Here is a 24,568-nt window from a genome sequence, read left to right on the forward strand (position 1 = left end):
CGTGAAAACATGATTTCATTACCGTAAAGATGTTGTAGGAGTAAAATAGAAGAGATTGATACCTTTTTTTCTTGATTTGGACGAAAAACGAGCGATTTGGGTGTTTGTGGTGAAGGAACTCGAAAAATAGAGGATTTCAGAGAGTGTTTTTGAAATGTGGTGGTAACAAATGAGGCCTGCGATCATTATTTATTGGGAAATAGAAACCTGCGTCCGCAAGGGGAGGACTTGCGATCGCAGGTTGGTCAAATATAACCGTTGGCACGTTTCTCGATGTTTGTAATGGTAAAAAACGAAGTAAAAATGATACCTGCGATCGCAAGGGGCACACCTGCGATCGCAGGTTTTTGAAAAAATGCTCCAACTAATGTCGTTTTACCATTTAAAAAGAAACCCAGTGAAAATTTTTATACCTGCGATCGCAAGGATTGTACCTGCGATCGCAGGTTTGGTAAATAGTGTTCGAATCGATTTTTAAAAAATATGCAAAAGCGTCCCGGGCTATAAGACTGATACATGCGATCGCAAGGGCAGAACCTGCGATCGCAGGTTTGTTATTTATGTGAAAAAATTGTCCCAAAAAAACTTCGTTGACGTGCTGCGACCCTAATCTGCATAACCTGCGATCGCAAAGACTGGACTTGCGGTCGCAGGTTCCACCAAAACCTTATTTTTCAACTTTTTACAAAATCTCTCTGTTCCTTTTTATTTTAAAAACACGATTCAATTAAAAAGAAGCACCCTAAAAAGCTAAAAACACACATAAATTAAAAACAAGTTGCAGAATTAAAATCAAAACAAATGCTCGGGTTGCCTCCCAGCAAGCTGCCCGTTTTTTACTGTCGTTGGCTCGACATTGTTACTTGGTTCCCTTAGTTGCGGTAAGTCGGGACCTTGACTACCTCCACTTCTTCATTTGTGACTTGGAACCCTTCGTAAAATGGTTTGAGACGATGGCCATTCACCTTAAAGATATTTCCTGTTTGTTCACTCTTAATTTCTATAGCACCATGATCAAACACGTTAGTAACAACAAAAGGCCCCACCCAACGAGACCTCAATTTACCAGAAATAAGTTTGAAACAAGAATGGTATAAGAGTACCTTTTGACCGGTAGTAAATACCTTTCGCGAGATCATCTTATCGTGAAACGCTTTCGTCTTCTCCTTATAGATTGCCTCGTTCTCGTAAGCATCATTCCTGATTTCTTCTAACTCTTGAATATCCAATCTTCTTTTCTTACCAGCCTCATCCATGCTCATATTCAGATTCTTGACAGCCCAATGTGCTCGATGCTACGATTCAACCGGTAATCGACAAGGTTTGCCAAAAACTATTCGATATGGTGACATACCGATAGAAGTCTTGTATGTTGTCCGGTGAGCCCTTAACGCATCCTCCAATTGAATACTCCAATCTTTCTTGACCGGATTGATGGTTTTCTTTATAATGCCCTTAATCTGTCTGTTTGAAGCTTCGGCTGGTCCATTGGTTTCCGGGTGATATGATGTGGATACCCGATGTGTGACACCATATTTCTTGAGGACATCTTCGAGGGTGCGGTTGCAGAAATGCGTACCCTGATCACTAATAATGGCTTTTGGAGTCCCAAACCAAGAAAATATATTTGTCTTGACAAAATCAACCACAAACTTGGCATCGTCGGTTCGCGTAGCTATTGCCTTGACCCATTTGGACACGTAATCCACAGCAAGTAAGACGTACACAAACCCGAAAGAAGGCGGAAACGGACCCATGAAATCTATACCCCAAACGTCAAAGATTTCACATATTAAGATTTGAGTAAGTGGCATCTGATTACGAGATGTCAAAGACCCAGTCATTTGACATCTTTCACAGGTTTTGCAAAATAGGAAGGAGTCACGAAAAATATGAGGCCAATAAAGACCGTTGTCCAAGACCTTGCGTGCGGTTCGTTGCGGACCATAATGCCCTCCACAAGCTTCTGAATGGCAGAAATTCAGGATTGACTTGACTTCATCTTGAGGTACACATCTTCTAATCACCTGATCAGCACAGTGCTTCCATAAATACGACTCGTCCCAAACATATCTTTTCACCTCCTTCTTGATTTTATCTTTATGGGCTCGGGTGAGATCTGAAGGGAGTTCTCTGGAGACCAAATAGTTTACAATATCAGCAAACCAAGGAGGGTTCTGAACAGCGAATAGATGCTCGTCAGGAAATGTTTCGCGGATCGGTGTCGGGTCTTCAGGTGGGGTGAGTCGGCTCAAGTGATCAGCTACCAAATTTTCTCTCCCACTTTTGTCCCTAATCTCTATATCAAATTCCTATAGCAGCAAAATCCATCTAATCAACCTTGGCTTTGAGTCCTTTTTGGCAAGAAGGTAACGAATGGCTGCGTGATCCGAAAAGATTATGACTTTTGTGCCCAACAAATACTGTCTGAATTTTTCCAGTGCAAAAACAATTGACAGCAACTCTTTTTCAGTGGTGGAGTAGTTTGCTTGCGCGTTGTCCAAAGTCTTTGATGCATAATATATAACGTAGGGGACCCGGTCTTTTCTCTGTCCTAGAACAGCTCCAACAGCAGTCTTACTGGCATCACACATTATCTCAAATGGTAAACTCCAATCTGGGGGCTGAATGATGGGGGCAGAAGTAAGAAGATTTTTCAGCACATCAAAAGCTTTCTTGCAATCTTCATTGAAGTCGAACTCAGCATCTTTCTGCAATAACTGGCACATGGTAACTGATATCTTTGAAAAGTCTTTATAACGCACTTCCCGAACATTCTTCGGGTAGGGTAAGCTCTTTATAACATCTATTTTTGCTTTATCGACTTCCAAACCTCTTTTTGAAACAATATGTCCTAGAATCAGACCTTGGTCAACCATAAAGTGACATTTTTCAAAATTTAAGACCAGGTCTGTTTCTATACATCTTTGTAAAATTTTTGTGAGGTTTTTTAGACAAATATCAAATGAGTCTCCAGGGATGGTAAAATCATCCATGAAGACTTCTATGGTGTTTTTGACATACTCAGAAAATATACTAACCATACACCTTTGAAAGGTGGCAGGTGTGTTGCAGAGTCCAAATGGCATACGCCTATACGCGAATGTCCCGAAAGGGCAGGTGAAGGTCGTTTTCTCCTGGTCTTCTGGAGCAACTGGAATCTCATGGAAACCTGAAAATCCATCTAAGCAGCAGTAATGGGATTTCCCAACAAGTCTCTCTAGCATCTGATCTATGAATGGGAGAGGAAAATGATCTTTCCGGGTGGCTGCGTTTAATTTTCTGTAGTCAATACAAATGAGTCATCCGTTCTGAACCCGAGTCGGAACCAGCTCTCCTTCTTTGTTCTCTACCACTGTCACTCCAGCCTTCTTAGGAACAACTTGAACTGGGCTGACCCACTTGCTGTCAGAAATTGGGTATATCATCCCAGCATCCAGTAACTTCATAACTTCTTTTTTAACCACCTCCATCATTGGTGGGTTTAATCTGCGTTGGGCTTCTCACGATGGTTTATAATCCTCTTCCATCAGAATTTTGTGCATGCATAGAGATGGGCTGAGTCCTTTGATGTCTGCAATAGTCCACCCAATTGCGCTTTTATACTCCTTCAGAATTCTGATCAGCTCTAACTCTTCTTTTTCTGACACCATGTTGGATATGATAACTGGTAAAGTTTCTTTTTCTCCAAGATATGCGTATTTCAGATGTTCTGGAAGTGTCTTCAGCTCCAAGATGGGGGCTTGCACTACAGAAGGGAAAAGCTTGGAGTTAGAAATTGGTAATTTAAGAGTTTGGGTACCATACCTCAACTTTCTCTGCTGGTCCATATGAGCTGCCATTTCTTGAACTTCTCTATCAACCACATAATTTTCTGGTATAACCTGAGCTGCATGAATAGACAAGTTTCTGTGGAGCACTAATGCTAGTGACTCACGGTTAGCAATCTCAAAATATTCTGCAGTTAGTGGTTCAATTACATCAATAAAATTAAGGGCTGAAACATCATCAGGATAACACATGGCATCATAAATATTGAAGTTGATAACTTCACCATCAAATTCCATTGAAAGGGTACCATCATAAACATCTATTTTGGTTCTGGCAGTTTTTAGAAATGGTGTCCCCAAAAGAATGGAACTTGAGTTTGGTGAGTCGTCATCTCCCATATCCAAAACATAGAACTCAGCTGGGAATATGAGTTCATTCACTTGAACCAAAACGTCTTCCAACACACCTTTTGGGTGCACCAGAGAATGATCAGCTAACTGAATGAGAACTCATGTTCTTTTTAAAGGCCCTACCCCGGTAGTTTTAAAAAGTGAGTATGGAAACACACTTATAGAAGCTCCTAAGTCCAACATAGCTCGGGGAACTGAGAGGTTCCCCAACTTGCAAGGAACAGTAAATACTCCTGGATCGTTACACTTTGGGGGTAGCCTTTTTTGTAAAACAGCTGAGACATTCTCGCTTACTTTAACTGTTTCGTTGCCTTTTAATTTTCTTCTTGACGTACAGAACTCTTTTAAAAATTTAGCATATCGGGGTAGTTGTTTAATTGCATCTAGGAGGGAAATATTTACCTCAACCTTTCTGAAGAAATCCATAATCTCTTTATCTTCCTTTTCTTTTTTCGTGTTTTTCAGTCTTGAGGGAAAAGGACGAGGGGTGATTTTCACTTTAGGTAGTATAGGATTTAAACAAATAAAAGTATAAGATAAACTGCTTTATTGCACTAACAGGTAGTACAGGTAAGCAGGGTCGAATCCTCACGGACACGTCCTAATGTTTACACCTCTTCAGTTGCCTCAGATTCTTGCTCAATCACGATCTCTTCTTCCTCATCTTCTTTCTGATCTGGTCCTTTGTAGTTTTTACCACTTATGAGGGTGACAGCACAAGCATTGTGCTTCGGGTTCTTCTCAGTCTGAGATGGGAATTTTCCTTGGGTTTGTGCTTCTAGTTTGCTCATGGAGTTCGCGAGTTGTGATACCTGCTGCTCCAGATTTTTGATACTGGACTTTGTTTCATTTTGGAAAGCTTGGGTACTGGTAGCAAGACTTTTAACTATGTCTACCAAAGACATGCTAGAACTGCTAGCTTGTGACTGAACAGGTGGTTGCTGAAAATTGCTTTGGTGCTGATTCTGCTGAAAAGATTGTTGGAATCCAGGTGGAGCTTGGTATTGGTTTCTTTGCTGAAAGTTTTGTTGAGGTCTTGGCTGGAAATTGTTATTTTGAGGCCCTCCCCAAGCTTGGTTATTGCGATGTTGATCAAATGTCCTTTGCTGAAATCCTCCCATAGCCTGCACAACTTCCGTATCTTCTTGAAGTAATGGGCACATATCAGTTGGGTGCCCGGTTTTACAGCAAATCCCACAAGGTTTGACCGTTGGTTCAATACCTTTTTATTTTGTCAACAAAAGGACAACATTAGTTAATTCTGAAATCTGGGATTCCAGGTGGGCGTTGCTCATCTCCTTGACTCCTCTTGGATGGTCTGGGTACCACTCTTCCTCAGTTGCTAAATGTTTTGATTCATTGGCTAGCTTCTCTATTAATGCCCTGATCTCTGTTGGTGTCATGTCTGAAAGTGACCCTCTACTAGATGCATTTATTAGTCGCCTCTCCATAGGTATCAATCCTTCACAGAAACACTGATACAACTGATAATCACTAATGCCATGTTGTGGGCATCGGACTAACAGCTTCTTGAATCGCTCCCAATAAGTATGGAGAGCCACTCTTTTGCCTTGCTTTATACTCAGAATCTCTCTGCGTAGATTTGACACCTTCGCCTCAGGAAAATAATTTTCAAGGAAAAGTTTGGCGAGTTCGTTCCAGCTCGTTATTGAACCAGACGGGAGGTCATATAGCCATTCCTTTGCTGCATCTTGAACTGAGAAGGGGAATGCCCTTAATTTGATTTGGTCTTCAGTAACCGTATGAGGCTTCATTCCAGAACAGACGACATGGAACTCCTTGAGAAATTTGTGAGGATCTTCATTCACAAGGCCTCGGAATGGGGGCAGCAAATGGATTAAACCGGATTTGAGCTCAAAGTTTTGAGCCTCTGGAAAGGTGATACACAAAGGTTGTTGGGTAACCTCTTGTGTGGCCTATTCTCGTAGAGTTTTTTCAGCATCGTCTCCGTTGTCACTCATAGTGAATTCTGTTTCAGTTTCAGAAGAGTCTGTGAGTTCGAGTTTGTCTGAAGGGGGTGGGGAGTAGGTTTTGAACGGGCTGTTAATTGGTGAGGTAGGTGGTGCTTTTGGGAAAGGTTGAAATGAGGTTTCAGATTCGTTCCACAAGGGAGTGCCTTGTGGTGTGGGTGTTTTAGAATGTGAGGGGGCGATGGATGAGGTTCCTGCTTGTTGCTTCCAGAGTTCTGCCTCCTTCTTCAGCTTCCTAGCAGTCTTCTCAATCTCTGGATCTAAAACCAGATCACCTGTACGTGAAGATCTTGGCATAAAACTATTAGTGTTTTATCGTGTCCCCGGCAACGGCGCCAATTTGTTATAACCGATGTCGTACATGATTTAAACAAATAAAAGTATAAGATAAACTGCTTTATTGCACTAACAGGTAGTACAGGTAAGCAGGGTCGAATCCTCAGGGACACGTCCTAATGTTTACACCTCTTTGCGTAAGGTGTGAACTGATTCTTGATGAATGCAATAAACATAAAAAAGGGGGGTTTTGTTTTTGAAAATTAAACCAACACAGATTGAAAATGACAAGAAAATGACTAAATTTAAAGTGATGAAAATTCAAATGAGAGAAAGGAATTTCAGTTTCGCGGTGACACCCCTAATCATATAATTAACCTTCAACACAATAATTAACTATGCACTTGTTTAAACTGGTACTAAAGTTCATTAACAAGCTCTATTGACCTTTGTTACAAAAATCGTTTAATCAAGATAAGTTCTTTAAATTAAACCTAACTTTTTACTGAATTAACCAAACAAGCTCTTGATTAACAAAGAAAAGTTGCATAAGACACAATGTAATTCCTAGTAAAGTTCAATACCTCTCATAAGCTCGGAGGCGTTAGAACTTGTTTGATCAATTCATATCAGACTTAAACCTAATCTAAGAATTAATCTATTACTTGTCACTTTTTACTAATTAGTCTAGACAATTACGGATCTAAACAATTAGATGACTAGAATGATTTACAAACAATGTAAGTGGCCAACAGAAACTGAAATCAAAATCAGACATTCAATTTAACACAAAAATGATCAAACTAAATAGTAATCATAGCCAAACGTAGTGCTTAATGATTAATCATACGAAAAGGTTACGTCTTGCGAAACTGAAATCTGAGTTTTTAGCCGGACATGGCTAAAAACGGATTACAAACAGTGGAAATAGAGTCTAAACGATAAATCTTACTAAACTACGAATAAAAATCGAATCGTCTCCTTTAGATCTGCGTTCTTCACTTGGAAACCTCTGAAAATCGCCTCTGAATCGCCAGGAATCGCCAATTAGGGTTACTGGAAGAGTATCAGGTTGTATTTATACGTTTAGCTGTCAAAACACTGTACCTGCGATCGCAAGGATAGAAGATACGATCGCAAGTTGCTTCTTTTGGCTCTTTTGATCGTCATTCCTCCTTCCAAGCAGTTCTTGATCATTTCCCGGTATCCTTCCTTGGTCTAGACTCCAATTAAGCTCCTAAGCATCCACGAACGCATCCCGGACTTGCGCAATCATCCATGTGCTCCAAATGGTCCTGAAAAATCATAACAAACGTAAGCAGTACGGGCATTCTTCAAAATAATCATGAAACACGAAATACATAAGAATAATCCGGAATTAGTTGGCTTTTTATAATGAAATACATAGGAAATTGTGCTAAAAGATGCATATAAAATGCATCTAACACCCTCCTTACATTCTCCATCAACTTTCGGTTCACCACTGTAACCCTTGAGACTCTCAGCTTTTACCACTGAGGTTTATGGTTGCATTAATTCTGTGTTTATGATATTAGATACGTAAACCACGTACTGAGTGAAACCCACAATCCAACACCAACAATGAATTGACGGTGAATCTTTATATTCAAGATCTTACTTGTTACCTGACAAAATCTCATTTTATTTTTGAGTGGTCTTTTATGAAATTGTCTAACACCAACGCATTTCTTCCCAAAAAGATCCAATTTGGTTTTGATTTTGAGATTTATATAACATCTTCAGTCACAGCAAATTATATCCAACCTACTTGTTCAACAGACCACATCAGTCTCACAAGTACTTCATCCAACGTTCGGTCTTATGTTAAGAATCGACGTTCGGTTGAAGATAAGCCACTCTTAGCCTATTATTTAAAAGAAGCATTTCGATGTTTCTTTACAAGCACTCGATCGTATTGTTTCGGGAAACCACGCAAGCACTTCATGTCTCTCTTGACTTTGAAGGAAGAGATTCTTGCCCGGAATCATCTGCTTTATGTCTTCTAACAGACATCACTCACATCCTATACACATTTCGCTTTATTTCTTAATTTTTGGCACACTCTTGCACGAAAATACTTTGTGATTTTCCAAAATTTTGGTTGTTTCTTATGGCCTGTGTGAAGTTTCTTTTAGGCGCGAAAATGGATGTTATCAGATCTGAAGCGAAGTTGAATTTGAAAAGACAATATGTGGATAATATTTTGGGCGCGTGAATTTGAACGGTTCCTAAACTCACGCTTGATGACGTTTATCTGGGGAAACCAAGCTGTCACATGGCGCTTTTTCAGGCGACGTTTCAGTGATCGTATCATCATCACGAAGATTCTTTCTCTCTCCTGGTAACGGTATATAAAGGGTTTCTCACACATATTGTACCTTCTTACCTTCTTCAAATTCTCTCCATACACAAGGCGATCTGCAACTGTTCATCTTCTTCCTTATCTCAATAATGGCGGATTCCTCATCTGTTCAAGATCAAACTGCATCGTCTTCATTGCTCGTGATCAAACCCAATCAGAACATGATCATTCAACTGAACCCGTTTCTGTATGATTCGTACATTCTCCACGTAGTTGAATGCCTCAAATACTCTCCTCTCGTTATCGCACTCACACAGGTGGAATCAGTACCGATGTCACTATTATCTCAAGTCTATTCTACTGCAACCTATGACAAGAACAAGGTGAGGATCTACTTTCAAATCTTCTCGCACAAGGCATCAATTTCAAAAGGGCGATTTTGTTCCCTGTTAAAGCTTGCCATCGATGCCTCTGTTATCTCTCCCGATTTCATAACCACAACTCAACTGTTTACAATGCTCTACGAGATGGGATACACTGATGTTCTTACCACCGTGACGAAGGTTAAGAAATCATGTTTGACGCCACAGTGAAATGGGTTGCTTACTCTTGTCAACAAAAGTTTAGCGGAGAGGGTTGCTGGGTCAGATGGTACCAGTAAGGGTTTTCTGACCATTCTCTATGGTCTCTACAATGGGATTAATCTCGACTATGGGTCGATTATTTGGTCACAAGTGGTGCAAAGTCTCAACACTTCAACAAGACACTCTGAAATTTCTTGTGGTCGCTTCTGGACCATCATCACGAGAAGGGCTATTGATTCTTTGCAGATTCAAGTAATGAAGGATGCCCTGGTCTCGTATGTGGCTACCTTTCATACGAAGAAGATCATCTTCTCTGATGCCACAAAGTTCTCCCACAATTGTTCCATACCTGAGATGATGTACAGGTATGTGTCAGCCGAAAGTAAGGTGATGGCTGAATACCGAAAGCTTCCTCCCAAAGGACCGAGAGTATTGACTCCTGAACAGCAAGCTGCTTTGGATGCTATGGAGAAGCCTGCCAACCGAGGAAAAATGGCAACTACCAAGAAAGTGCCAACCGAAGGTCCTTCGTCTAAACCTGCCAAGTCTAGGAAGCGAAAAGCTGATAAAGGTGATTCTTCGGCTCCAAAGAAGATTAAGAAGATGGCGAAGAAATCAAAGAGTCCTTCTCCTCCCAGCTCAGACAATGATGAGGAGGATGAGGAAGAGGAAATTCATCATCATGAATCACCGAGAGGTAATACACTTCCTCGTTCTCCATCTCCACCGAAAACAACTGTTCCAGTTTCGGTTGCTCCCATTCCACCACCTACCACATCTCAAACAACATCCTTTGTACCACCACCACCACCAGTGAGTACTATACCAATTTCTACAACTCCTTTACCACCTCCTATCATTTCCCAAGTAACTACCACCACTACAACCGAATCGACAGTTAACATCAACGTATCTGATACAGGGTGAATACTGAAACCGAACCTCCTATTACATCCAAACCTCTTTCACCCTCCCCTTCAACCGATTATGGTACCACTCTCGGTGGTGAAAATGTTGAGTTTGACTCGACTTATTACAGTCCCTATCGGCTTCCAACAGATGACGATGAAGAGGCTCCTGTCTCAAGACAACAATTGCAGAATATTGATGAGAAGCTTGATCAACTGCTTGCCGCTAACAAGTCCTACAACGATGTTGTGCTCAAAGCTTTTATGGACACCGCTTTTGAGCAATATACTGGGGCCATTGACAAACCGATGAAGGCTGTTGAGGATTCCACTTCTTCTTGCAAGAAGGCCAATACTGAAGTTGTAGAACTTGTTCACAGCTCTCAGATTTTTCTCGAATCACTCAAAGGACATGCTGATTCAAATGCAGCCAAAGTAAATGCTTCAGTTGATTCCTTATCCAAATCACTAAAAGAGGAGCAAGCTAAATTTGAGCTTGTTCGTTCTTCCATTCAAGATGAGAACAGTTCTCTACTAAGCTCAGTGACTTCTCATCTTCAAACACTCCAAGCTGATTTAGAAAAGGAGAGTGTGTTAAAGAAAGATCTTGCACGCCAAGCCTCTACTATAGAAGTTCAGAAAGTGCAATTAGCTCAGGCTGAAAAGGAAATTTCTCTGTTAAAGACTGAGCGAGCTGTATTCCGGAGCTGTGTTGGGGATGTCAAGAATATGCTTACCAATCTTCTTGGTGCTCATGATCCTATACTTACTCTGACCATCAGGAATCATTTGACTTCCAAACTTCTTCCTGCCCTTGCTCTCTTACATGAAATGAAGGGTGTTTCAGAGAGATTCGTACCTCCAAAACAAGGGGGAGAAGGTGCTCAATTTACTCAACCGAAGGTCACAGTCAAAACAGAACTGAAGGGTAATGAAGCTTCAGGTTCTGGTAACCAAGATAAGAAGAAGGGATTGGATGATGACAGTGATGAAGAAGAAGAGACAATTGCTGAAGCCCTGAAAAGAAAGAAAAGGGATAAAGAATTGGATGAAACCCTTCGGGTTGCGAAGGAAGCTGAAGAAAGGGAAAGAAAGAACAAGGAAGAACAAGATGCCTTAAACTGCAAAAAGGCCTTGTTTCCTCTTTGAACAAGAGAAACGCTCATCAAAGAGGCAATAGAGTTTCCAAGCGTATACTGGCTGGAACCTGTCACTTCTTTTGATTGTGAAAATTCAAGGGACTCACAGTTCGACATGCCTATAACACTAAAGGCATTTACATTTCATTGCTTTGAGTCGACTGTTCAGGTTCCTTTCCATCATCCTAAAGTTGATCGCGAACTTATCGATTTTTATTTGAAGTACGGTCAGCCTCAATACCTGACATGGAGTGCACAGAAGATTATTACTGTCAAGGTGCTGAAACCTTCATCTGCTGGGAAGTTTATCAATGTTAGTTTCAAAATAACCCGAGGTTCAGCAAACTCGGTTTCGGTTATATCCCTAGCAGATCTTCCAAATTTGAATCCTCATGATTGGATCTTGTTGTTTAACATTCTGCTCACCAATCCGAAAGAATATGAGCCGATCCTGGATCATCTAAAGAGGATGTTGGCCTCCTATATCCATGAAGTAGCTGCAATGGATCAGGAGATAGCTATAGTTATGAATAAGAAACCCACTGTAAAGCCAACAGCAAAACCTGGAGATGTAAATAAAATGAAGATGGGCCAAATTGATTCTACACATCTTACGGTGATGTTCACAAGAGACGAAGCCAATCGTTTTCTTTTCGCTCTTTTTGACAAACATCTGTTCTCAACAGACTACTTAGAGCACATTATTAGTATCATCCATCGGTGCAAGCAGAACTCTGAGGCAGATAAGAAGAACTTCACGGACATGCTTCGGTGGTATATCACGTTTCGTCATACTCTTTTGGCCATCATACCGAAGGTGTTCAAGACCATCAATAAGTCTTCTATAGCTCAACCGAACTGAGCTTTCGGCTCCATTGACGCAAAGTAGCCTTCTAAAAGTAGCCTTCTAAAAGTAGCCTTCTACCAAGGCATCTAGTATTTGTGTGTGTGTCTCTTGTAAGAGTGTGTATTTTCCCAAATCCTACTATCATTAACCAAAAATATAGTTTTTACATTATTGTTTATTGTGTGAAGATCACAAAGTAAATGTAATGGGAAAATGAAATAGTACTGTAGTGTTGTATTAAGTAACTACTGCTGTACTAACTACCTTAAACCAATTGTTATTTAAAGTACCATGTGATCGGCCTGTATCCTGCTACCGACTCTATAGAAAAACGATGATGTAAGACGTCGTAAGAAATGACGTTTGGCACCTGTAGACTTGCAAGTCCCACTGTAGCGAGCAGCAAGGTGTAGGATAGTCAATCCAGTATAGATCTATACATAAACTCGTACGCTCCCCACTTAAGGAGATTCTGGATACAAAACGGTCATGACAGGTAGTGCCATGCCCCGTTACGTGGCTCACATAAATGTAATAATGTTCTAGTATATGTATGTTCTAGCTGTATTGTGTGTTCTCTCCCTGTCTAGCATGTATTGCTTGTTTCTCATCATAGTATTCTATTGTTTGTTTCTCATCATAGTATCTATTGTTTGTTTCTCATCATAGTATCTATTATTTGTTTCTCATCATAGTATCTATTGTTTGTTTATTATTGACTCAAGTATGAACTGACTCATTGTATGTTTCCCTGTTCTAGTAATAGTATTAGTATCTCCCTAAACTATACCTATTATAGTTTGCTAGCAATGTTGTTTGAATGTATGAACATGTTTGTGTACCTTTGCTACCCAAAGATATTGAACTGAATGAGGTAACCTTTTATATCTATACACATATACATGATATATAACTAGGATTCAAAAGACCTTCAGACAAATAACCTGAATACCCTAAGTCCACAACCAAACAAGGAACAGGAAGTAAGGTGAGCTATCAGTCCTAAGTCCTTTCAATCCTAATTATATAACTATATCTACATAGATACAAAGAATATAAGTTAAAAGAGTTTAATAAAAGTATTTGATATGAAAAAGAGTTTATAAAACAGTTTGAAGTAAAACACTTTGGTAACACAGTTTGAAAGTAAGAAATCTACTTGTTTGGTAGTTATTAATCACATGTGATTGATATAATAACTATAATTGTTCAACTTGTATCCCCCCCATAAAATCATTTAAAAACATTTAAAAGGTTAATTAAGGGGTATGAACTCACCTGTAGTGAGTGGTTTGGATTAACGGAATGTATAGGATGCTAAGTGTCAAGTGAAGACTTGAACACACACAAGGATCCTAGTTAACATATAATAACACATATATGTATCCAATTAGTCTTTAAACAACTAATTAACAAATTTAAGACATCCTAGGACATGCAAAACACCTTATTTAAGTGTTATAAGTACTAAGGATTGCATCTAAGGGTGGTAGGACCTTGCATTTGAGTTTAGGGTTCAAGGGTGAACTCCCTTGGAGTTTACGGTTTTGTGACCATAACCCCTTGAGTTTACGGTCGTAAACCCATGAGTTTACGGCCGTAAACTCATGGTACTTTGACCATTTTGTGTTTTGAAGCCTTAAAGGTCATAAGAGGCATTCCTACTTCATGTTTAAGCCTTAGGAAGTGATTAGGGCACCATTTCACTCCTTTATGGAGTTTACGGTCCTTGGGCCACTTATCTTTGGGTTTACGGCCGTAAACCCAAATTATTTATGGTCTTTTTGTTGTTTTGAGTTCCTAGCACATCAAGGAAGGGGTCTAGACTAGTTTCCAAGGCTTGGTAAGGGACTAGGCCCACTTTGGCCCCTTTGTTAGGGTTTACGGTCCAAGGTGTTCTTGGACCGTAAACACCTTTGATCCTTTAATTCTTGGGTGTTTTCTTGATGATTAGAAGTGTAACAAGTCTTATAATACACTAGGATAGAAGTACTTACTAGGTAGAAGCTTGAAAAGGTGCTAAGAGTCTAAGAACACTAGTGTATGTTCTTGGTGTTCTTGGTGAAACTTGAAGATCTACACTTTTGGAATGATTTCACGGATGGAATCATGTAAGATCACTAGATTAATTAAGATATCAACTTTTTAGGGATAGAAACACTTACAAAGTTGAAGATCTTGAAGAAAAGTCGGATGATACTTGAGAGAGAAGTGGGTTTTGGATCTTGAAAATGTGAAAAGTGGTAAATAATGACTAAGTGTCATATTTATACCCCCTTTTGGGGTTTACGGCCGTAAACACCTTTGTTTAGTTCGTAAACTCCAAACTCTTGGAGTTTTGGGACTTTATTGTTGCACAATAAACTCTAGGGCATCCTCTCTCCTGTTATCTCCTGAAGTACTAACTTTAAAACACTCAAACTTATTCCAAAAAGCTTGAAAGTTACCAGAAATGATCTGACTTCTATTGAATTGAATGCTTGTACATAATAGAAATTTCGAGTTGTCACATGAACCCCCAGTTATCTTGAATGGAGGATACGATTTAGATTCTCCGTGACTAGGCAAAATATGAAAGTAGACAGAACTCTTTTTCACGAAAAGATCTCATAGATTCTCAAGGCGAACCCCAGCAAACTCCCATATGACCGATACATCTTTATTTGCCTTCTCCTTTACGTTGTTGTACATATCCACCACGACTGCTAAATATCTGATACAACTATGCTTATTAGTACCTTCTAGTCCTTGCGACTAGTCATATTGATATCCCCATCTACGGCATCACCTTGTACTATTTGTTCTCCCCCGCTTGGGTTTGAACTCATACCTTTTTGCGATGACATACAAACTACGCATCAATCATGTCCTTGAAATCCCTCTCTACTGTCATAGATAGTCCCTTCATCACTATCGGATCCAAATCGAATAGTTATCTATAACTTCCGAAGGTGCTCCAAAACTCCCACCACAACATCATCTTCCTGCCAAGTCTAAACGATCCTATGATAAACTCATTCCTATGTCAAAATTGTTTTAAGCACTATCTCACGATACAAGATCAAATAGACAACTGAATAACTAGTTCTAAGGCTACACAACCTACTCGTACAACTTCCCAACTTTGGCACATTATAAATTTTACAAGGCTGGCTATCCATACCTGAACGTATGTAATTAGGGCATAATAACAACACTAACACAATTAAACATACTAGCAAGGTCTTGAGTACCTAATGTGATCATGATGACGACAATGTTGCCAGAACTTCATCTCCAATATGCAATCTTGACGAGCGTATCCTTTCTATATGTACATGTTGTATTTAGACTTGCATCACACAAACACATGAGTCCTTCCACCCTTACCACAAATGTTGTGGTTCTTCTGACCTCCAGTTCTTGACACAACCACGTCAAACTTTCTTGTTAATTGTTAACAGATTCGGGTCCTACTCTTTCTTAATCTTCCCCAACTATGTCTCCTAACTAAGTCATCTCTCCTAAGACGCCTCCATTATCCCATCAGTACTCTATATGGTTGAAACCCACTCTTCGAAGCAGATGATCAACCTATCCGTTATTTCTATAATGATATCAAACAACTCTTTTAGTAAGGTCTTACGAGACCTCAAGCACAATCCAATAATGCAGGACCTCGTTGTTTGAGCCAATATCAGAGCTCTCAGCTCCATGTCGTGTAGTCGGCATTCGGTTGATATAAATGTTGGGTTTTAGTATACTACAACATCCTATGGTGCACATACAACCCTAAATACGTTCGATCTATGTTTTCTCTTATGATACATGCAATATTGTTTCCAAAGCATTAAGCCTACAACTAGCATACCATTGACATAAAAAACATAAAATACAAGTTAAGAGCTTACCTCTTTATGTAGCTTGTAGAACTTGTTGTATTTGGCTCCAAAATCGACTCTAATGAACTCCAAGAACTCTAGTGTCTGATTTTGGGTGCTAAGGGAGTCCTTTTATAGTGTGGCAAAGTCTAGGGTTACATCCATGCAAACCCTAATGCCCATGACCTTTCATATTACTTAGGCTCCATGGGTTAAACCTCCATGGACTATCCATGGACTGCCATATTGGTTTAGCCCATCCTAAATAACAATTGGCCCACACTATAAGAATCATTGATTTACCAAATCAATCCTCATATATATAATTAGTCTCTTCTGATCACATAATTAATTCCAAATTAATTCTTGATCAATACTAATTAAATAATATGGTTTCATATTAATATATTAGAATTTATAATATATTAATAAATCATAAGTAACCTCTTACTCAAGTATCCATCATATCAAATTGTCCTGGTGATATGCAACCCGAAATGGACCATGCTACTCTCGGGTCAAATACATACGAATTATATTTATGGGCTTAGACACCTAATCCAACTGTCTCCCACTTGGATAAGTTTAATAACTATCATTGCAAGTACGACCCCAAAATCCCGACTAGCAATCGTAGCTCTTAAAAGCCGCTGACGAACTCTGACCTGGTCAATGACGCGTCCATTAGATAAGGGATCATATATTCCTCTATTCTAGATATAATATGGACTTGAGACATGAATTATAATCATTCTCTCTGTCCATCTGTTGTTTCCCGATTTCCGAGATGACCAACTAATTGAACAAATCAAATCAGTCCAGGCTTGGCCAAGCACTTAGGGTTGTCATCACTAAATAATCGAGGGGCCCACAGATATCGCTTTTATCCCTCTAAGGGTAAAAGGAACGGATAAACTTCGACTCATATGCTTGCTTGTAATTAGTCATCAAATCACACACAACAATATGTTATATAACACCAAGTTACTGGTGCGTTTACATATGTCAATGTGCAACCGACACGTAAATTACAACTCACATGTCTTGGTTTCAAGAATATAAGATATTATCGTCTTACAATCACTCGTGATAAAATCCATGAAGTGACTCAAATGAGCGTGGGTTGAATCCAATACTCAAATCTTATTACAGGAGTACTCATGAATACCGTAGAAAACTTGTGTTATGTCTAACACCTTAGACAATCTTACAGGCCCATTCATGACAGTCTTGCCTCAATACCCACTTCCAAAGTATGATCGACTGTGTATAGTTTGAATAATATTATTATTCGGGAAGTCAAAACATGCAAAATGAAACACAAGAATAATCGAATCCAATATGGTCTCAGAACTTATGAATATAAATAAAACACCTTTTATTTAATCACCATATTGATTACACATTATTCATTGTATAATCTTTCGACTAATCAACTTAATACCTGAATTAAAACAATAGTTGTCCCATGCTCCAAGCATGCACACTATGTTTATCTATGGTTATTACTTTGTGCAATAGATCAATTGAAAACATCTTCAATGAAACTTATTTCAGAATTCCAAATCTTTACCGTAAATGTACGAATACCAATTCTTGCCATTTACTATAATCTGTTAGATTCTAAACTTATATGCAATGATCCTCTTGTAATAAATATGCACAAAAGTCACAAAGACTTGGCAAAATATATTACAAAGTATTCCAATGGAGAGCAATTCCATGGAAACGAAATCTCGCATTCAAAGTACATTCCTTTGAATATCCTTCTTTCATTAAGCTTTCTAATATTACACATATTTAATGAATAACTTCCACCTATGGAAACATTTCCAGATTCCCATTTTGACTATCACTTCTGAACAAGAGTTGCCTCTTTTCAGAATATGTCAATATGGTCCTTCCAAATTTTACACTATACTTCCTACTGTCCATAAGCAACCAATCTTTGGTAAACCTCAAATTGTCCTCGACAATTTCTTAACCATTTTATTCATATCTCATTCTAGTCCCTTTTCCCTCTTAATGCCCTAGGCATTTAGAAAATTATAACAAATTAATGTTATAGCATATGTAATCGACCCTATACCCGAAGAATATGGGATACGATACATAATATCTTACATAACGACGTGATACTTTACCAGACTCTTGTTATAACATTTCCATTTATAGAATTTCCTTATGTCGAATCTTTTCAACATAACATTCATATATATCCTTGAATAAATTTGATTATAATATCAATATAAGCTTTTAGATTTGAAATGAAGTATGAATTCCTCTCCCTTAATTATAGCAAAACAACTTTTCAAACCCTGCAACTTTGCGAATTGAAATTTTTTTTTTCTATAATTAACATTACTAACTCGCAACACTTAACGTAATAATTGTACTCCCACTAGCATAATAATTACATTCTTATTAGCATAACACTTATGCTCCCATTAGCTTTGGCATGTACCCAGAAATCAGTTGGACTTCTAGAAATCAATACTTATGGACTTTCATTACCAAAGTTTAGATTTCTGATACGAGATGCTTAGATAAGACTTTATCTAGGCTTCTCAAATTCATACACCTTTCCTTAGATAGCTCACATGTGTGTCTAAAAAATTTTAGAACTTACAACAATAAGTCTCAAATGTTTAGGCCTTTCCCATTTCTCACAATTCGAACTATGAAGAGGGATGCCGTAATCATAATCGAATTTGAGAATGCAAATAACACAATTGCTATCTCCTTAAAAACTACTTAGTGAAAGCGTTTCCTCATAATCATTTTCATGAATTGGAGAGAAAACTTATGGCACTTAGATTTTTATAGTGTATGTGTTCCTATCCATGTGAATGTGTCATAACCATAATCACAAGACAAGGTTAGTGACAAATCCAAACTCATATGGACTGAACTTGTTCAGTCTTAATTTCTTGCCACCTGGCAGCACAAGTAACTACCATTGCTTCCAAGTTGTTATGCAAACAATTGAGCACTCATAGAACTCACATGCATAGTCAACTTTAACTAGAATGGCCACAGAAACAAGATTATGTCAACACGATAGGTTACCAACCTCAAGTCTTGTGCTAATGATTAACAATAGGTTTACTCTTGAAACTATTCAAGATCATTAAGACTCCCACTGTCCTCTTGACATATAAGATTCTCTTGTCAAGAAACACTCCTTGACAAACAAATATTCAAGAGTTAGTGCGGTTTCTTATCAAGATAAACACTTCACACAATTAGCCTTAGTTGGTCTTTGTTTTATCAAAAACATCACAACTTACCAATTTCAAATGTACAAGAGTAGAAAACATGTTACTCTACATTTTATAAGTGTTATACACCTTTCTTAAGATTATGTCAATCAAGGCTCAATCTTAGAGTGTGACTCTAAGATTTGATTTTGGAGCGAAATATGATTTATCTTCATGATTTAACCATTTCAACAATTCAAGATTCCTCTTCTTAGCCATACAAATGCACTAAGATGTCCTTAGAGGATCAATTGTGAAATGGTTTCATCATCACTAAGATAATCATAAAACACGATACTCAAGTACACTCCCTTCTTCTCAGATTGGAGAAACTTTTATCTTTCTGCCTAATTTGACTCTTCTTATTCGTTATGCCATTCGTTGAAACTTTTTCAATGATTCAGAATTACACTTAATCTTGTAAGAATATCCATATTTCCTAAACTTTAGTAAATCATAACGAATAGTATTATTGTTCTTTGTGGTGGACCTGATCAACGCACAACCAAGTGTACCTGATCCCCTAGTCCTTCACTTGACTCACATATACAAGTGAACAAGGAATTAGTCTTAATTTCCCAAAGATGAAGTTCTCATTCATCACGCAATACAAGTTGCATGATTCCAAGTTCCTATCCAACTGAAACTTGGGTGATGAGAATCTTTCCTTATTTGGTAAATCTTGACACTACCACAAACGAAAGAATCAAATCCATTTTCCAATATTGCTATCAATGGAAACATATAAACAATAATTTTCACAAATGCCATTGTAAGGTAACTTAAAATAAGATAAATTTCAAAAAAATTTCTTTATTTATAAAAATTGCGGAAAACTTATCCTTACAATGCAAATACATATGAAAACTATGTTGTTGTCTATTCCTAAGCAATCTTTCATAACTCTTAAGCAGCAACTTAAATTTCTGATCATCGAAACATGCGATCGAAATCCATCTCTTCATGATCAGAATCAACTTACCCTTCCTTTAATTTTCCTCTCATTTATTCGATCCTACCAAACATCAAAATGTAATTACATTACATCATGTATTAAGAATCTCCAAATAGGAACTTAATACAGTTAGATAGCAGACTTACCTGAAGCAGAGTCAAACTTTTTGACTTTACCATCCTTGTGGTCCTTCAGGTAGATACGGAAGCTTCGCAACCAATGCCCCTTCTCTTCGCAATAGAAACAAATGGAATCTTTCGGAATGGTACACGTGACAATCACAGACTTAGCTTTTCCCTTTCCCTTGGAAAGAGAAATATTTTCTGGAATTCTAATGTTTCCATTGTAAATGTCCATGGAAGTTTGGGAAGTAGATCTTTCAATAAAATTTGGTTTACCAGTACGCCAAATCATTGCTGATTCAGCAACAACAAGCAAATATGTTAGATCAATAAGGGTCATGTCGTGATCTCCCATATAGTAGTCCTTAAAGAACCCGCTATATGACTTAGGAAGTGATTGAAGAACCAAGTCAACAGCTAACTTCCTTGAAACAACGACACCCAACATTCCCAGCCTGTCAATGTGTGACTTCATCTCCAAGATATGTGCACACACAGGCCTTCCATCTTGGTGTTTGCTAGCCAATAAGTCTTGAGTGACCTTGAACTTTTCAAATCTATGAACATGTGGATTAAGGAGAATTATTGGAGGAGGTGGAGGAAGTGAAGTTCCACTACATCACGAAGAAGGGATTAATCTTTCACATCGACCGTCTTGTGGAATATCATCTTTATAAAGAAAACTTATATTCAAAAGATTTGGGAATAGCATAGTTGTCAGAACTAGACATCTACAAGGGAGAAATTCAAGGTTTGCTGATTTAAGTCCTTAATATAACACCCAAATAGAAATATTAAGGCTAGGACCCAACACAATATTTTACAATTCGGAAGAGGGATGTCGTAATCCAATTGCAAAATATTTGAAGGTAGGTATATGACGATTTACCAATTTCCACCATGAAAAACGAAATTGATTATTAAGTTTTAAATGAATTGAAATTCCTAGATCCTTTGAAATTCATTGAAATTTTCAATGGCATGTTTAAATCTCGATTGTGCCCTTCAAGTTTGTGATTGGGATGTCGAGGATCACAAACAAGGTGTGAATAACCATGAAAATGTGATTGGTACTCTTAATGTTACAGATCACCTAATCAATGTGTCGGTTAACCACACACGCTCCATTGATCTATGATTAACATCAAGCTACCCTTTGCCACACACTGTCAGTCCCAGATTAGCGTATCGGTTAACCATACACGCTCCACTAAAGACTTAACAAGGTGCAAAGTGCAATTTCATGGGTTAGCACCAAATTCACATTTTTCCTAAGTAACTAAGATTGGGAATTTATAAGTGTTTAGTTACTTGGTATTTTCATTATACTTTTAATCATACACGCTCCACTAAAGACCTATCCTACCCGTTCGGCCAAAGACCCTCCACCAGTCAAGGAAGCAGTGGGTGAGAGTAGACACCCATTACACCGCCATTTTATAGGCAGTAACCTTATACCCCCCCTTATCGACCGGCTTCATGAATGAGGCCTACTAACGGTAAGACCGACTTTTTAATATTATAATAGTATAAGGGTGTATTTTAAACTTTTAAAATATAAACTGATTTAATCTATTAATTAAACTATACTCTTAATTTAATTAAACTTAAACCATGTCATTATGGGATTATTAATTCACTTTTAATTAAACACTTTAATTACCTATTAATAAAGTCCATAAATATGTAATATGAATTATTCAAAATATCAAGATGCTAAAAAAAAGTAAAACTATTTAATTTATTATTAAGTTATGAACCCATGAGTTACACTTTTGAAAACTTTTCAAATAACTTTAGTTTTAGAATTCAATGTCTCATAAAAAAACTTTTCAAATTCCAAAACTTGAGGGCAAGTTTTGTAACTCTTGAAAACTTTTAGATTTCCATAAAAGAGAGTTTCCAAGTTCCATAACTTGAGGGCAAGTTATGAAACTCTTTAAGGTCATTTATAACAAATTTTGTAACCTTTGAAGACTCTTGGAATTCATAACTTAAAAATTTAATGAATGAGACTTTTCACATCCATAACTTATGGAAGTTTCAAAACTCTTAAGATCATAACATTTAAAAAAGACTTTTGAGTTCCAAAATTTTATGACAAAATTTGTAACTCCTTAAAAACATTTTGATCAAACTTTTAAAACAAATAAAATAATCATATCATTTTATCTTTTAATAAATTGACCTAATTCAACTATTGTAGTAAAATGACTCAAATTTTACAAATAATTAGTTTTTCATAAAATCAAGTAATTATCATAAAATTTGACAAACTTCATGTTTTTTTTTGTAACATCCCAATTTTCAAGACCAAAAATTTTGTTTTTAATTAAGTAACTTATAAAACAGTTTACTGAAAAACATCAACGATTCATATCATTTCATAAAACCTTAGTCACATGTCTCAAAACCATAACATAAAATAGTAATAATGTCAAAGTACATTCCCATGGATCTCAAAATGCGGAAATCATATGTGTGCGATGCGCTGCTACCGTGCCGGCTCCTTCCCCTTCGCTGAAGAGGTACCTAAAACAAAATTGAAAATTGTAAGCACGAAGCTTAGTGAGTTCTCCCATCATACCACATACCATACAACATACATACTGCCAAGCGATTCCATGGTACCTGACCTACCTATGTCAAGCCATTCTGGGGTGCTTGACTTACCCAGGTCAAGCCATTCGGGGGTGCTTGACTTACCCAGGTCAGTCTATTTTGGGGTGCTTAACGTACCCATCTCAAGGCATTCTAGGGTGCTTGACTTACCCATCGGTTTATCTCAACTAACTACTGGGGACTATTTCACCCCTACCACTACCACATGATAACATAACATAAACATACTGCATGGCATGCATGGGTACTGACTACCCCTTCGGGATCATTCAACCAGTATCCGAGGACTATTTCACCCCTACTACTACTAACACATATAACAGAGCATCCTAGCACATAAAGCATATTAGATAGTGGCAAACCAGACAATTATCATAAAGACAATCATCTCATACATAAACACCTACTGGTGGGCCGACATTGGTGCCTTAGACCCACCTCTACTGGAAGGTAACTCACCTCAATGTTTTGCAGTAACTGAACTGTCCTCGGCGCTGGGATCGACTCCTCTCAAACTCCTACACATAACAACCTTCCTTAATTACCATTTCATACTCACAACACCTTTCAAGGGTCAACTCAGGTCAAGGTCAAAGTCAAGGTCAACACCTTGGTCAGAGTCATCTCTAGGTCAAAGTCAACATCCAGTTGACTCAACTCGCCGAGTTGGCCCCACAACTCGTCAAGTTCCGAAATCATGAAAACGCCAAGACTTCGACCCTATTCGCCGAGCCCTACAAGGGCTCGCCGAGTTCTCCTTTAAAAAAATTCGGGACCTTTTACAATTAACTCGCCAAGTTCATCCTTGAACCCGTCGAGTTCATCTTGATCCTAGTTAATGTGTTTAGTCCTTGACTCGTCGAGTTCCTCCTTGAACTCGTAGAGGTCATCTTCATATTGTTGGGATATTGCGTTGAACTTTCCGAGTTCATCCTTGAACTCGTCGAGTACGTTGATCTTTAGGTCCATAATGAACCCAATTGGCTGAGTCTTCTTCCAACTCAACACACTACTCGATATGAGAAGGGGTTTTAGGGAAAAATGCGACCTGACTCGTAGAGTCACATAAGCGACTCGCCGAATCCCTCTGTGTACAAAACTATTCAGTCGATTTCAGATGGTCCTAATGCATCCAAATCATAGATCTGACCTCCTAGGGTCCATATTACACGTAAACCTACGAACTTGACGTTCATGCGTGGGGTTTTTGGCTCAAAAGGCTCTAAAATGAGGTTTATATGATGCACGGGACTCCCATGGCCATAAAGTTGGAACCTTTATGCCATGGGAACCCTAAATGGTTCCAAATCTGAAGTCATACCCCCTTAGAACCACAAAATCCCGAAAATGGCTCTACTAAAACTTAGAAAAGGTAGAAACTTGTCCTAACTAGAGATATAAGAGATAAATGGTCAAGATTAAGCTTTTTACCTTGAATGAGCTGGAACTGAAACAAAACCTCTGGATCTACTTGCTTCTTCTAGAACCACCAAGCTTCCA

The 24,568-nt window shown here is 38.3% G+C and overlaps 1 protein-coding gene across 1 annotated transcript; it reads right to left on the bottom strand.

Moving 5' to 3' along the window:
* Positions 1–723: 723 nt before the first annotated feature.
* On the bottom strand, positions 724–1,256 carry LOC145106542 (uncharacterized). The gene is made up of 2 exons (XM_079043497.1): positions 903–1,256; positions 724–750 (listed from the first exon to the last, which is right to left on the bottom strand). The coding sequence occupies exons 1-2, from the start codon at positions 1,254–1,256 to the stop codon at positions 724–726; spliced, it is 381 nt and encodes a 126-aa protein (XP_078899623.1).
* Between the last annotated feature and the right edge of the window lie 23,312 nt (positions 1,257–24,568).

This window comes from Lactuca virosa, chromosome 4 (genome assembly GCF_052849685.1).
Source record: "Lactuca virosa cultivar CGN04683 chromosome 4, Lactuca_virosa_CGN04683_v6, whole genome shotgun sequence".
Lineage (NCBI taxonomy): Eukaryota > Viridiplantae > Streptophyta > Magnoliopsida > Asterales > Asteraceae > Lactuca > Lactuca virosa.